The 15,955-nt window shown below is 45.3% G+C and overlaps 1 protein-coding gene across 4 annotated transcripts; it reads right to left on the reverse strand.

The window, feature by feature from the left end:
* Positions 1-2,373: 2,373 nt before the first annotated feature.
* Positions 2,374-15,780, reverse strand: atn1 (atrophin 1). 4 transcript variants are annotated; one of them, XM_057833141.1, is made up of 10 exons: positions 15,265-15,779; positions 14,021-14,137; positions 13,832-13,933; positions 13,533-13,652; positions 10,600-13,364; positions 10,267-10,483; positions 8,626-10,129; positions 8,359-8,502; positions 8,063-8,243; positions 2,374-2,828 (listed from the first exon to the last, which is right to left on the reverse strand). In XM_057833141.1, the coding sequence occupies exons 2-10, from the start codon at positions 14,045-14,047 to the stop codon at positions 2,795-2,797; spliced, it is 5,094 nt and encodes a 1,697-aa protein (XP_057689124.1). In that variant the 5' UTR covers positions 14,048-14,137; positions 15,265-15,779; the 3' UTR covers positions 2,374-2,794. The 4 variants fall into 4 exon arrangements, 3 of the variants coding, with proteins under 3 accessions (XP_057689124.1, XP_057689123.1, XP_057689125.1); XM_057833140.1 differs by having other exon boundaries at positions 8,335-8,502; XR_009062846.1 differs by lacking the exon at positions 2,374-2,828 and having other exon boundaries at positions 8,095-8,243; positions 8,335-8,515; positions 15,265-15,780.
* Positions 15,781-15,955: the final 175 nt, after the last annotated feature.

The raw sequence follows: 15,955 nt of genomic DNA on the forward strand, positions 1-15,955 counted from the left end.
AAGATCAAGTGCTACCTTGCTTCCCCACATTGCTTCCCATGATTTTCTAATCGTAGGGAGAGGGATTGTAAGGCTTTAGCCCAGACATGTCCATAGTCCGGCCTGGGGGCCAAATGCGGCCCGTGGTCAAATTTCATCCGGCCCCCAGCCTCTGTCATAAAATCAATATTGTCTGGCCCACATACAGACTTAATGAATTGGTCAGCAGTACTGCTACAAGCATATGAAGTAGCTTACACACTAAATTTACCCACTAAAAAGCAGCAGTACTCTAAGCAACATTACCCCGTGTGACCCTTTACTTCCAATTTTCTAAAATAGCGACAATCAACAAAAGAAAGTCAAGGATAGGTGGAAATTGGACTATTTCTTCACTAAAATACGCAACAACTCTGTCTGCCTCATTTGCAGAGACAGTCGCTGTTTTTAAAGAGTTCAATGTGAGGCGATAATACCAAAAAAGACACGCTGACATGTACGACAAGATTACAGGGAAGACACGGAGCGAGAAATTGAAGCAACTTTAAGCTAGTTTAATTTCACAGCAGCAGTATTTCGCAAGAGCCCGAGAGTCAAAAGAGAATTGTGAGATTGTTGAAATTACTGATTAAAAAAATATAATAAAGCAAATGTGACACACAGAATGGCTTGCTAAAATTTGCTTAAATATATTGTCAGCCAAGGTCGGCCCCCCACATTTTTTACCGCACCAAATCCGGTCCCCTTTGCAAAAAGTTTGGACACCCCTGCTTTAGCCAATTAAAATAAGCTTCCAAAGGCTGCCAAAATTCACTCTACTCATTTTACGCTGCCTTTTGTCTTTCTTTGTTGGTAAAATGACGCCATTTCAAATTGAGCGTGACAATGCATGAGTGGGTCGTGTGACGCATGCATTAATTGCGCTAAATATTTTAACGTGATACATTTTTTAAAAAACTTATTACCGCCGTTATCGGGATAAATTTGATAAACCTAACTTAAGCCTAAACTAAAGACTCTGGATGAGTGTAATGTATTATGTCTGTTAACGTTAAATACAATTAGAAAACGATTTAATTAAAAAAAATATATATATTTAAAAAAGCCATGGCCGATATTTTTTTGCCGATTCCGATACTTTGAAAATGACGTGATCGGACCCGGTCGATCGCGATGCAGATCGATTGGGACATCTCTACTTTGTATCACATATCTTATCGTCGAGTAGGGTACACAAAGGCTCCCTACCCATACGGCAATATCAATAAATACTGAATTGTACCAGAGAATCGATACATTGTATTGTGGTAAAATTGGTGATTTACACTCCAACTCACAGGTTCATCCATCTTTTAATCCCCCCCTTTTCACGTCCTTGGCCTTCCTCCCAAAGCGCTAAGAATATCCCAAGCATCTGTGATGTCATCAGATGGAGGACAATCACATTCCTATACATTACATTGACACACTTGTCCAAGGTGACTTTTGCAGACACGCTACCTGCAAACCAACCGCACTCACGATAATATACATAGTATCCTTGTGAGTGAGACGGGTCTGTTTGTCACCATGTGAGATTTTATGGCATTTATCAGGCGTTTTAACCTTAGCAAACAACGGGCAGAGTATATCATGATGGCGAAAAGAGAAGATTGTAGTTTGTTCTGCCAGATATCCCTGCAGCGTCTGAAGGCCTCGTTCAGTGATCCGTGTCCGTTTTGAAGGAGGTTCCTCCGGCCGGACGTGGCGAGAAAACGCATCACCGCGCCAGTCAGTAAATCACATTCTCGCAGCTCCTCCTCCTCTCTACGTTTTTCCCCTTTTTTCTTTTCATTTTTTAACAGTTCACTATGGAATGCCAGCTCTACAGGGCGGCTGCTGTTCAATGGAGCAACTCAACTCCCATGTCTCACACTCATCCCATGTGTCTCCTATTAGCCACACTCGCCATGAGAGAGGAGGGGTTTGACTGGTTGGTGGGGGAGACAGAGGGAGTGCAAAACGGGGGAGGGGGAGGCGCATGAGGAATTTGATATGCTTTGTGCATGAGTGACTTGTATAAAACAAAGACAGGGGCTAATAGACTCAAGGTAAAGGAGTGCTCGGGACACACGTGCACAAGACATAGAAAAAAAAGGAGATAATTTATTTCCAGATTAGTTCTTCTTTTGCTTTCATTTGCATCTTGTTTCACAAGGTCAATTTCAAATAAAAATCAAGACTGACAGTCATACCATGAAAATGTAAAAAAATAATACAAATAATATGTACTGTATATATAATTATGCCATTATCAACAAACAGACGACAATAATAATAACAATACCGTTGTAAACAGAACATTAAAAGGCTGGTCTCATGCATATAGAACCCTCAGGTACAAATGAGGATGTCTGTGTTTTTTTTTTTTTTTTTTTTACTAAAATGAAGAACCAAAAGTTCCACCAGATCCGAGTAAGCTCCTATAGCTACATGCAATGACATTAAAAAGACTCATGTACACATTCCATCTTGCCTCAAGTATTTTACACAAACCGTAAGTCACACTGTTGCCGCCTTCGTCGAATTCATATACTGTACAGAGCACAATACAAAACAGGACTGAAGTTCAAGATCACAATGCAGGAAAAGAGTCTGGAACTTGAACATGGTGCACTTCACAGGGACAGAGCATTACACTCCTTCGTCCAGCTTTGTTTTCAGTCTTTGTCTCTTTAAAGTTTTTTAGTGCTTTTGTCTTGCATCGTTTTGTTGAAAGTTTGCACACGTTCTCCCTTTTTTTCTTCCTCCACGCCACTCCTTACGTGCCCCTCCCTCACAGGGTTTTGTCACTCTCTTTCTTCAGGTGACTAGAAGGTCAAAGGAGAACATTTCTTAACGTTCAAGTCAGGAATTTGACGTACTACAATCCTCGGCTTATTCAGTGAGACATAAAACACCAAATTGCAAAGGAAACTCGGCAAAGTAACACGTTACTTTTCATGTTCTACACGTTATTACATGATTCATTCTATAACGTTTTTCACATCAAATATGTTTATATTAACTTATTAAACTCTTTTCTTTCCCAAAAAAACATAGATAACCCTTTTTACATGTTTTTTTTTTTAAATTTCATCTATATAAGAATGTAATGTATACAAACTTTCAAATGTTATGAGAAAAAAAAACATTTATCCTGTTATACTGAACAGTGACTTGTGTGTACCAACACGCCCCTAAAATATATAGATATATTTTTGAATATGCTGGTGAGGCGCTGAATCTCTTCTCTTTGCTCTAGTTGTTTTTGATAAAAAAAAATTCAAAAACACACGATGTTTATACATACAGTGGGGCAAATAAGTATTTAGTCAACCACCAATTGTGCAAGTTCTCCTACTTGAAAAGATTAGAGAGGCCTGAAATTGTCAACATGGGTAAACCTCAACCATGAGACAAAGAATGTGGAAAAAAACAGAAAATCACATTGTTTGGTTTTTAAAGAATTTATTTCCAAATTAGAGTGGAAAATAAGTATTTGGTCACCTAGAAACAAGCAAGATTTCTGGCTGTCAAAGAGGTCTAAATTCTTCTAACGATGTCCAACGAGGCTCCACTTGTTACCTGTATTAATGGCACCTGTTTTAGCTCATTATCGGTATAAAAGACACCTGTCCACAACCTCAGTCAGTCACACGCCAGACTCCACTATGGCCAAGACCAAAGAGCTGTCAAAGGACACCGGAGACAAAATTGTAGACCTGCACCAGGCTGGGAATACTGAATCCGCAATAGTTAAAATGCTTGGTGTAACGAAATCAACTGTGGGAGCAATTATTAGAAAATGGAAGACATACAAGACCACTGATAATCTCCCTCGATCTGGGGCTCCATGCAAGATTTCAACCCGTGGCGTCAAAATGGTAACAAGAACGGTGAGCAAAAATCCCAGAAACACACGGGGGGACCTAGTGAATGACCTACAGAGAGCTGGGACCACAGTAACAAAGGCTACTATCAGTAACACAATGCGCCGCCAGGGACTCAAATCCTGCACTGCCAGACGTGTCCCCCTGCTGAAGAAAGTACATGTCCAGGCCCGTCTGCAGTTCGCTAGAGAGCATTTGGATGATCCAGAAGAGGACTGGGAGACTGTGTTATGGTCAGATGAAACCAAAATAGAACATTTTGGGAGAAACACAGGTTCTTGTGTTTGGAGGAGAAAGAACACTGAATTGCATCCGAAGAACACCATACCCACTGTGAAGGATGGGGGTGGAAACATCATGCTTTGGGGCTGTTTTTCTGCAAAGGTACCAGGAAGAGTGATCTGTGTAATGGAAAGAATGAATGGGGCCATGTATCGAGAGATTTTGAGTGAAAATCTCCTTCCATCAGCAAGGGCATTGAAGATGAGACGTGGCTGGGTCTTTCAGCATGACAATGATCCCAAACACACAGCGAGGGCAACAAAGGAGTGGCTTTGTAAGAAGCATTTCAAGGTCCTGGAGTGGCCTAGCCAGTCTCCAGCTCTCAACCCCATTAAAAATCTGTGGAGGGAGTTGAAAGTCCGTGTTGCCCAACGACAGCCCCAAAACATCACTGCTCTAGAGGAGATCTGCATGGAGGAATGGGCCAAAATACTAGCAACAGTGTGTTAAAAGCTTGTGAAGAGTTATAGAAAACGTTTGGCCTCCGTTATTGCCAACAAAGGGTACATACAGTAACAAAGTATTGAGATGAACTTTTGGTATCGACCAAATACTTATTTTCCACCATGATTTGCAAATAAATTCTTTGAAAATCAAACAATGTGATTCTCTGTTCTTTTTTTCCACATTCTGTCTCTCATGGTTGAGGTTTACCCATGTTGACAATTACAGGCCTCTGTAATATTTTCAAGTAGGAGAACTTGCACAATTAGTAGTTGACTAAATACTTATTTGCCCCACTGTATGTCATTCAAGAAAAGTTTAGGAATAAAACCAAAAATTATTATTATATTGTAGCATCTACAAGGACAACACCCACTTGGTGATTAAAATGCATACTCAACAGGAAAACAGTCCATCATTTGCAATGAATTGTAGCCACCTGAACGCCACGAACTGTATGTAAAAAGTTTCCTGAGCGTTTAAGATGACGCTCGTCACGCTAAATGCTAATGCTAGCAAGAGCGCGAATGCTACGCTAACAGTCAGAGCCACCTAGCATCGCGTTTGCAACGGCGTCACAGCCCCCTTCCCCTCCTCCCCTGTCCCGCTCTGCCCTCTCCATGTCTCTCAGACATCTCTCGTCATTCAACCAAATTATAGTAACACATGCATTCACGTCCTCAGTAACGGTAACGGTATTGCAAAGATGGGAAAAGTAATTAATTAGATCACTCACTATTGACAAAAATAATGCTGTTAGTAACGCCGTTATAGTGTAACTCCGTTATTAACAAACAGTGTTGTCAGTAAAGCGTTACTTGGCATTACTGTAATTTGATTACTTTTTTCAGTAACGAGTAATCTAACACGTTAATTTTTCTAAACCAGTAATCTGATTAAAGTTAGTTTCCTTAGTGTCTGTGGGTTACTATTGTGTTATTCCCGCATAATGTATGTAGAATGGTCTCGAGTCACATGCACTAAGTGTTTTGGGACCGAGAAAGGCGTGGGTCAGGCTGCCAGTGCGGCTGCATATTTGAGCAGTGTGTTGAGATGTGCGAGGTAATGTTGATCTGTGTACATCCACGAATGAAAGTGAGTACTTTTCCTTCATTCTCGAGGGTATCAGCGATAGTTTAGACGACCTACTTGCGCGGCCGTTTCGTAGCTTTCGTTGCAACGACGGGCAGTCATCGCTCCAAGTTAGCAAGCATTGTTTACATGATATTCGTGTTGCACATTTATGCCGTGAGGAGACGTGTTCGTTTTGCACCTTTGGGATGTGTTGTAAGTCCGAATAAGTGTAAAGTGCTTAGTTGCCGCCACGTTTTGTGGCCAAATTGACCGCGCGTGTGTACGGCGTACTTCCGGGTTGTGCGCACGCATTTGCGCCCGCCCCCACCTTTGTGTTTATTGCACTGTGCAAATTATACTGTATGTGTGTTGTTGATTATTGTGCAGTCAATTTGCATTGTTTTACATTGGCACTGATATGCTGCTAACCCTAAATCCTAACAGAATTTCTGACATTACGCTTAACCTTCGAGTTAGCATCGGTTTACATAGCCGGTGGAGTTGATTTCAACAAATTCCATGCAGTTTGTCAGTTATTTGTTAGTTGAAATCAACTCCATCGACTATTTAAAGCTTCGCTAACTCAAAGATTAAGCCTGATGTCAAAAATTCTGATCTCCTCCTAAATTCAATTATCGATAACTCAATTCCATGGAATGACATTTTTCTGTTGTGATTCTTGAGAAAAATTGCTAAAAAGTAACTGATAAATTACTTTTAAAGTAACTAGTTTGATAACAAAGTAATCAGTAAAGTAACTAGATTACCTTTTTTGAGGCGTAATCAGTAATCAGTAATTAAATTACTTTTTCAAGTAATCTGTGACAACACTGTTGACAACACTGAACACCGGATTGGTGAAAATGTGTTGTCTTGTTTTGTAGTTATGAAATCCAGCACCCATTGCGGCTCTATGTGGAATATTTTGGACATCCTTGTTCTAAGTAAGTGACTAGCTAGCTCATTTTGCAGCTAAGGCAACTTAGCCAGTCATTAACATTTCTTTGCCCACATATGACACATATCCAATTTTATCATGCAATGTAAACAGTCCAATTCCGATTTTTTTTTTCAAAATCCGACCTTGGCTCATTTGTATGTGGAAAAAAAATCAGATATCTGTTGTATGTACCTCTGTAATATGAACACAGATCCGTATGAATGTCTCATTGACAAGCGAATTAAGTCACCACTGTTCGACAAAAGAAACAACATGCAAATGAGCAATGTTGGGCGAATGTATTGTAAGTGAAGCTATCAGGGCTTCGATAGCATAAAAATCCTCAAAATTGTCATAAAAGTATGACGGCAGAGACCTCCCGAACAGACCATATTTAGTCGCAGTGCGCATTCGTCACTTCATGACCGCATTCTGTTCATACAGGAAGTCGCATATGTTTTTGCAATAAGAACGGCTAAACGAAAAAATTGGATTTAAATAAAATCCAAAATTGTGCATCGCGCCCTGCTGTGTGAGTGTAGCCTAAGTTGGTTATTAATCAGACTAAAAACAATAAACAGGGGGTCATCATTTTCCATTTGAATCACACATTGTGATTAGCCTATTTTGGAGCAGTAGTAAAGCAGCAATTCGACTAAATGTTTGAATGGGAAAAGACCAAAAAGACAAAACAATCAAATGAAAATCATTAAGTGGTTACTAAGGATAAGCATGTTCACACTGATCAATTTAGATTTTTTGCTCATTCCAATGTTTTTGTGGGTAACTGTACACATTGCAAAAAAAAATGTGACTTGTAATTCAACAAAATGCATCCGTGACATAACACTCTTGCACACAAAACACATCGTCAAATGTCAGAGTGTGTTTATGGAAAGGATTTTGGTTTCTTTGGCAGGTCTCTGCTGTCATGCATGTGGCAATTTCAAGGATTTAATGCTACCAGAGCCAACATTTTCTTCGGATGTGTACAAATTAGCGGTCATACTGCATAGGCATCGAATAGATATCCTATTTCTATCCGCAAAACAAAAGAAATCCAGGTCGGATTTGAAAAAGTGGACTGTACTGTTCACACTGTATGAAAAAGTCAATTATATATTGCATGTGGGCAAAGAAATCAAATTCGACTTCAATTGTCAACAAAGTCTAAGCATGTCTTCTTGAGCTTTGTGTTGACATTTTTATGTGTTGCTAAGCAAAGTAGTTTAATAAATAGACCCATCAGATACAACGAATGTTGAACGGAGCTGTCGGAACCTACTCTGGAGTGAAATAGTATCAGCTGGATAAGTCTTTGATCCGCACTTTGATTGACAGAGCTTTCGTTTGGTTTTTGCTTATGTCAGGACTTGTGGTAACTGGTGTCAGGCTTTAGTTTGACTACAAACACATACTGTAAACATTATACCTGTAGTACTCGTCCTGGGTGAGGGAGTGGTGATGATGGTGATGGATCCACTGTTGTTCCAGGGCCAGTCTCTGGATCTGCAGCTCTGCGCTCTGGGCCTGCTGCATGGCCTGGAGCTGATGGGCTGCCGACATGGGACCAGTGAGGGAGGACGGCTGGGGCATGTCACGGAAAGGAGCACCTGGGAGAAGTGTTAAAATCATCAGTAACCTCACCAATTTTTTTCTAGTAACTTTGATTACTGTTTTGAGAGTAAAAAAATGAGCGAGTACATGGACGAGGAGTCTTCTCCTCACCAAACAGCTGTTGGCGAAGCACCTCGCTGTCAGTGAGGGGGTGAGCCAGGATGGGGGTGCCTATTGTCGCTCCTGGGTAAGGAAGCCGCGCCAAAGGAGACCCTGACGCCAGCGGGTCCATCAGGGGGTGAACCCCGCCCGCCGCTAGATGCCAATGATGTAATAGGAAATAAAGGAGGTATTTAATAGGAGCCAAAGAAACAGCAAAAATGGAAAACAGACAAAATCAGGTGACCTGAATCAAGCATAGTTAGTAGCAGTGGGTACCTGTGTCTTGTTGGTGCAGGTGAAGGTGCGAGTGGATGTGGGAATGCTGATGATGGTGGGGCGTTACATTCAGCATCTGGACACGACCCATATTTTCTCCTCCACTTCCTCCACCCGTTCCACTATTTGTGTTGCCTCCTCCTGCCCCTCCTCCTCCTCCACTTCCTCCTCTTTCCCTCTCTCTCTCACGCTCCCTGTCCCCAAACGCCGGCAATGTCGCTCTGTCCCGTTCTCTTTCCCTCTCTGGTTCGCCGCGGCGTTCCCGCTCAAAAGAGGCTGGTGACCGAGTGGGAGTCGGGTAAGACTCAGTGGAAGGGGCTGTGGCTGAGGGTTGATGAGAGGACAGGGAACTAGGAAAAGAAGAATTGGGAACTGGATGATGAATTGAAGTGGCATTGGAGGTTGGCGGAGCAGGTGGAGGAGGGGGAGCTGGTGGAGGTGCAGCAGGGGCTGGTGGGGGTGGGGCAGCAAGTGGAGGTGCAGATGATGGGTGAGAAGGGTGCGTAGGTGGTAAGAGCGATGAAGGAGGTGGATTGGACAAGGACTGAGGGGCAGGCGGGTTTGGAGGTCGAGCTACTGGGGCCAGTGTTGGGTTCTGGAGGTGCGGTGGGCCGGATGGTGCTGGGGGAGGAGGAGTGCAATAGAGTGACACCTCATTAGCTCCTGCTCCACCTCCCCCAAGGAGCAAGGAGTGAGCATGTGCGTGTGCATGGGTATGGGCATTGGCATGGGAATGAGAATGAGCAAGGGCAAGAGCTGCAGGATCATGAATTGACCCTGGTGGATAGATGCGATCATCACTCTTAAATTCAAATCCCGGCTTCATGCGATCCCGGTGAGCAGCGACTGCGTGAGGAAAGCCAACTCCCCCTAACCCTGAAGAACCGATTCCTCCAGGTACCGGTCCTCCTCCTACCCCTGGATGCCCCCCAATTCCTGGGCCCCCTTCCAGACTTCCACCATACAAAAAGCCCAAGATGGCTGCAGCTGTTGCAGCATCAGCAGGTAGGTGGTGCGGATGACCAATTGCATGATTCTGGAATTGTGGGAGAAAGAATGAGGGATGGACGTGAGGATGACCGTGATGAATTTGAGGGTGGTGTGCTTGGGCCCGACCTGCTGCCCCCAGGGGAGACATGGCATGAGGGCGAGCATACTCGCTAAGTGTTCTTAGAGCTGGGGTATCAGGACCAAGGTAAGGACCTCCTATGCCAATTCCCAGACCACCCTGATGGCCTCCAACGACTGCTGATGCTCCAGCCATGGATGGAAGAAGAAGAGAGTGGGGGATTGTGTGAGAGAGGCTTGGATGAATGTGGTGTGTCGGAGGAAGGTGAGCATGTGGATGTGAGGGATGATGCTGAACATGATGTGCAGGGTGGGCGGCTGGGTTGCCCGGGCAGGAGGAAGACGATGAAGGATCAAGGATTATGGAGGAAGAAGAGGGGAAGAACAGGGTCGACCCCTGGCGAGCTGCTGCACTGGCATTTGCATCTTTTTGTTGCTATAAAGAGAAACAAATATAAAAAGACTTAACAAAATTTGGAAATCGCTTGATGCTGATGAAATCCATGTGTATATATTTTCATGTTCTTTGGAGTTAACAATCAGTAAATGGACACAGTGGGTTTTTAAACTTACCTGTAGATGGCGATCCAGTTCCCTCTCACGCTCCCGCTCCCTTTCACGTTCTCTCTCTTTTTCTCGTATGTCTCTGGCCCTTTGCTCAACCTCCCTCCGAGCTCTTTCTATCACCTCATTCCTCTTCTTCCATAATTTGGAGCCGTCCAATGGAACAAAGAGGACGTCGCTGCGGGCACAGGAGTTGCTGCTACCTCGATCAAGGACTTTGTGAAACCTAGACAAGTGATGCAGTACATCATCATTTTAACCACCAGAGGTTAAGACCTCAATAATTCACACATTACAACATAAGGAAACTGAAAAATGTGATTTCAGTGTCTCTGATGTTACCTTGCTGATTGGCTAGCATGGATGGGAATGTCTACAGGCTTAGGTTCAGGAGATGGGCTCCTCAAAACTGGCGGTGGACTTTCGCTCTCTTCCCTGTCTTCTAGCGGCTCCTCTTTGATGACAGGTGTTGTGGGCGGGCCCGAATCTGAATGGCCATCCCCACTGGGATGCGATAAACTAGGACCAGGTGTTGTAACGCTGTTAGTGAGCGGTGGGGGTCCCTTAGAGATATTCTGAGGTGATTGAGAGTTGGTATTGCTGTTAGTGGGTGTGCCACTGTTGCTATTGCTGTTAGCTATACTATTGCCACTGCTGCCATTGGAGTGGTATGTTCCACTGAAGGTTGGGTGGCTGTTCAAGGTGCTGTGTAAAGGGGAAGGGCGGCATCCAGGTGAACAACTGGATGAAACACCAGGCCCAGGAAGTGCCATGTTGGGTGTAGAAGCGGATCCAGGGGGAAATGATGAGAAGCCTGCTATCTGATTCGTAGATGGGCTGGGTAGTGGAGATACATGTGTTGGAGGAGTTTGGTCAGAAGACTGGTAAAGTTGGGAGCGAACATTTGGTGTCATACCTGGTGGGAGTTGCTGGGCATGTGAAGATTGGGATGAGGGCAAAGGAGGTTGAGGTGGTTGGCCAGGATAGGCAGCATTTGGAGGGTGTCCGTGACTGTTTGAAGAGGTTGGAGAAAGAGTAGGAGGTTGGTTTGGACCGCCACGGTTTTGGTATAGAGCAGACTCACGCAGGTTTGTCTCTCTCTCTCTGTCTCTTGGGCCAGACTGGTAGTGGGGATGAGAAGGGTGAGGAGTTTGGATTCCACCAGGCCCTGAAAACTCTCTTACTAGATTAGAAGTAACGGCAGGTGGGCTGAGATAATCTCTATTCGTTCCAGCGGAGGGAGGTCCCCCTGCATTGAAGTCTTTCCCACCAGTGGGAGGATACTCTCTGTGAAAAGGGTCAGCAGCAGAGGAAGGGGTTTGTGCCTGGTCCATGGGAGGAGGAAACTCCCGACTGGCTAAGTTTGTGGAGTGTGGATGTGGGGGCAGGGAAGAATGCGAAGGGTGGGTATTGTTGTTTTGGGGTGATGCCGGTGGATCACGGTTCAGCATAGGGTTCGCAGGTAGTCCACTATTTGAACTTGGATGGTTTCCTTGAGTGATTGAGTTGTTGTTTGGGTTACAGTTTCCTCCAACCTCTCTTGTTTGGCTTCCAAACTCACCCCATCTGCCTCTGTCTTTGTCTCTGGGATGCCCCCCTCCAGCTCCGTTGGGGCCAAAGTCTCTACCCTGGTTTTGGTTGGACATAGAGAACTCTCTTCCTGCATCACGTTCCCTGTCTGGCTCTCTGTCACGGAAAGCTGGGAGAAAGTCTTTTCTATCAGGGCCAATATTAGAAGGTCCATCTCTTCCAGAGCCTTGAAACTCGCGGTTTTGGCCTACTGAAAGACTTGAAAACTCCCTGCCTTGAATGCTATTTGTGCCACTGCTATTACCTCCACTACTAGTGTTGCTGTTGTTACCTATTGGAGCAGAGAAGTCCCTGTTGAGCTCTCTCCCTAAACATTCACCCCTCGCTCCCCTCTCCCTCTCTCCTCCAGCTCCCCTCTCTCTCTCCCCTCCAGCATACCTGGGAAGGTACTCCCTGTGGGGGTGAGCATGTGGGTGGGGGAGGTAAGAAGAGTGTCGGGAGGAAGGAGGGTTGTAAACAGAGGGAAGTTGCTGCTGCTGCACCGGGGGCTGATGCTGGTGTGGGTGATGGTTGCCAGGGTAACGGGTGTAGCCCCAATTCCCCTGGCAACCAGTTGCTGTGCCACCTTGCCAGGTTGGAGAGCTGTAATGATGGGTGTGGCTGTTGGTTTGAGTTTGGGGTTGTGATTGGGATTGTGGATGTGGCCCAGTCTGCAGGAGAGAAGGAGGTGTGGGCTGGGCCTTGTCCAGGTGCTTATCTGCCTTGTCCATTTTGTCTCTTTCTATTTTAACCTCAGCAGGAAGAGTTTGTCCTCCAATCTCCAGTGGTTTTAGAGCAGGTGGGGGAGGAAGGGGTGGGGGTAAGGAGTGGGGAATGCCAGGGCTGTTATGAGAAAAATCTCCAGCCGCAGCAGATGTCTTTGTCACACATTGTGTGTTGGCTTTGGAATTAATTCTATTGCCACTAGGCACCACATCAGTGCCTGTTGATCCGCCATACTCCACTTTACACATCAGTTTTGAGTCCAAAGAGAAATATGACTTCCTCCCACTAGTGCTGTCATTTGAAGAAGAATCCCCAGTGCCACGGACCGAGGAATTGAGACCAGAGGAGGGGCAAGGATGGATAGGCTTTAGTGCAAGATCCTCAATTCTTGCTTCTGTATCTGTCTTTTGTTCGTCCCCGCAGGAATCCTCCCCTCTCCGGTCCCGTAGCGCTCTCCTGTCCTCTACGGACACACTTCCCACTCCACCATCTTTGCTTTTCTCCCGTTCCCTCTCTCCTTGCTTTGGTGAGTCTGGGCCCTCAGAGTCTGAGTCGAGGCTACCCAGGGGGGAAGCCGAGAGACTCGGGGATGAGGAACGATTGTCCTGGTCGATGTCCCGCCCGCTGCTCAAGCTGCTGCTGCTATTCGCCAGGCTCCCCACGACTGAACTCCTGCTGCCCTGGGATTGGCCGTCCTCATTGTCACTCTCACGCGATTGGCTGGCGACTGAGGTGGAAGGCGGGACAGCAGAGGGAGCCAAGCTGTCAGCGCTGTGTGTTGATGTTGGAGGGTTCGGGGTGGCTGCCGAATCCTGACAAGAAAAGCTCATTTGTGAATCAAGTAAAAAAAAAAAAAATCAATGTTGTTAAAGGATCTATTACCAGAACATATTTCTCCATGGCAAAAATAACTCCCTATTGGTCAGAAATATGATTTATTTCCATCTTTATATAACTGGCTGATGAAATGTAAGACAAACCTGAACTTTCTGCCTTTTTGCAGGAGATACAAGTTCCTCCCCTTCACTCTCTGATGAATCATGGCCTTGTGATCTGCGACTGAAGCGGTTCCCAGCCAGTTCCTCACCGCCACCTCTTGGCTACAATGATATGATACTTTGAATTCTTTCCTCGTGCGTTTGAATACCTAACGTCTGTTTTTAGATCACTTTCATATATGGCCCATATATCAAAGATGTCTAAGAAATGAAGTCGAGGGTGCCGGTCGGTATTCATGTGCACATAAAATGCAAACTTAAAAAACAAAGAGGGTGTTTACCGTCTGTCTGTCATTGCGCTCTGGACGACTAGGACTGGCGTGCGGGCGTCGACCCCTCCTCTCTTCGCTTGCCCCCCGCCGTCGCCCACTACGCATGGGCATCTGCAAGGCCAGGAAAAGATATTGAAAGCGGATGTGAAGGTGAGAAGTCTAAGTACTATGTTATCTATGTATGTTCCTTGCCCGTACCGATTCTTTGTGAGTCCGAGTTTTCATGATTTCTTCTTTATATTGTCCATTTCACTACACAAATCATTGTTCGGAGTAAAGCAGTTACTTCTTTGGCTTCGTCCCCACAGGGAAAACCTGAAAATATTTAAAAACAAAGATGGTCTTAGGGGTCAAATGCAGATTTTAAAAAAACATATAGTCACAAGGGGATGCCTTGGTCACCCACAAAATAGAACTGTGTAGCGGAGGAATTTGCGCCATTGTGTTAAAACATGTAATTTACAACTGCAAAAGCCTTGTTTCAGCATTTCAATTCCCAGCATGCCTCGCTCCAGAGCAAAGCCACCGCTTTTCACTCACGCAGCTGCCAAAAACCTACTGGCACACATTGAAAGCCCTAGTGGTTTGTTCATCAAAGAACACTTGATATTAGGGATTATACACGAGGCAAGCATGGGTTTTTGTCACCCTGTCCGGCAAATGGAAGCCACTCCCCCCCACCGCTGACCACAACATCCCTAACCCTTACCACTTGTGGTTAACCTACACGACCTGGTTATGACTGGCAAGCACCGCATGCTCATTTACGCTACGAGAATAACCGTCCGTGACCAAAAAAAGATGGCCGCATCCATTCATTCATGCCAGAGTGAAAAACGGCCGATGTGTTTTGAATGAGGGATATAAATAGTGTGCAATGCCAGATGGGGAAAGTGTCATTTTTAGCAGACGTGCGTGTGTACAAACACTGTCCGCAGCAGCGGCAGCAACACTACTCATGACTGTGCATTAATTATTAGTGCATGCTGCAGTGACTAAGGCGATGAGAGCCACACAATCAAAAAAGATGGAGCACGCAAACACGTGTTTATGGGCCCACAGATGCATGATACAGGTGGCAGTTGACTACCCTGACATTGGTCACACTTGGTCAATACGCAGCTATGATCCCACTGCAGTGTAATTGATACACATGTCAGGAAAAGCAGCTTTGTGGGGACACCACATGCATGGATGAGAGGAGCGGGAATGGCGGAATGATTGCATCTAGCACCGGTTCCCTCTTTTTTTTTTTTTTTTTTTTTTTTGCTTTGCTTTGCAGGAATGTGGCCGTCATCTTGAACGCAGCACTGGGATGACAATAAGGCACAATGGAAAAAGGGGTGCGGAGGGGGGGCAACTGCTGGTGTAGATTCCAAAACACACAGCATAAGCGTGCATTATATTGCACCCCCATGCCTCCTCCCCTTAATTGTGCTTACCTTTAATATCCAGCGATGCGTGCTGCTGCTGCCGCTGCTCCTCTCACTCCCCCTTTTCCCTTCCTCGCCCTCCTTTCTGTCGCCTTTTCTCGCAACGCCTCATGTTGCACATCCACAAAAAAAGCAGCGGCAAGCGGGCAATAGCAACAATGCGGCTGAAATCTTCTTTCGTAGTGGCGTGGAAAAAACTGAACTGTACAAATTGATGCGTATGTGCACTCGCCTCTTCCCCACCCCCTTTTTTTTTTTTTGCTTTGGGCCCCCTCCTCTTTCCCACCTACCCCCTTCTTCCTCCAAGACGACTTTTTATATATCTATATATACCTCTGTCTGACTGTGAAAGGCAATGGAGAGAGGGATGAAAAGGAGAGAGAGAGAGGAAGGCGTGATTTGCATAAGGAGTGACTCCGGAGAAAGGGGGTGGGGGGCAAAATAGGAGAGGGAGGGGATCAGATTTACAGTTGGCTAAATATTGATATTTGGCTTGCAAAAATAAGCAAACAGTTGGAGTTATAATTGTGATTTTGTTCGTGCATGGTCGTCTGTCCTGCAGCTGTCTGTCTGAGAGAAGCTTGTGTCCAGCCAAGCGGCTCTGCAGACCTCCTCTTTCTCCTCCCTCTCGCTCTCTCTCCTTCACGCAGCCCCCTGTCCCGTCTCCTATTGTGTGGTTACCATAGCAACCTGGCCGGAG

The sequence above is a fragment of the Corythoichthys intestinalis genome, chromosome 4 (assembly GCF_030265065.1).
Source record: "Corythoichthys intestinalis isolate RoL2023-P3 chromosome 4, ASM3026506v1, whole genome shotgun sequence".
Classification (NCBI taxonomy): domain Eukaryota; kingdom Metazoa; phylum Chordata; class Actinopteri; order Syngnathiformes; family Syngnathidae; genus Corythoichthys; species Corythoichthys intestinalis.

Coding starts and splice junctions, on each gene's coding strand:
- atn1 (XM_057833140.1), bottom strand. CDS start 14,047: ATGAAAACTCGGACTCACAAAGAATCG. Junction 13,653..13,831: donor AGCGCAATGACAGACAGACG/GTAAACACCCTC, acceptor ATATCATTGTAG/CCAAGAGGTGGCGGTGAGGA. Junction 2,829..8,062: donor ACCCAGGACGAGTACTACAG/GTATAATGTTTA, acceptor TTGACCTTCTAG/TCACCTGAAGAAAGAGAGTG.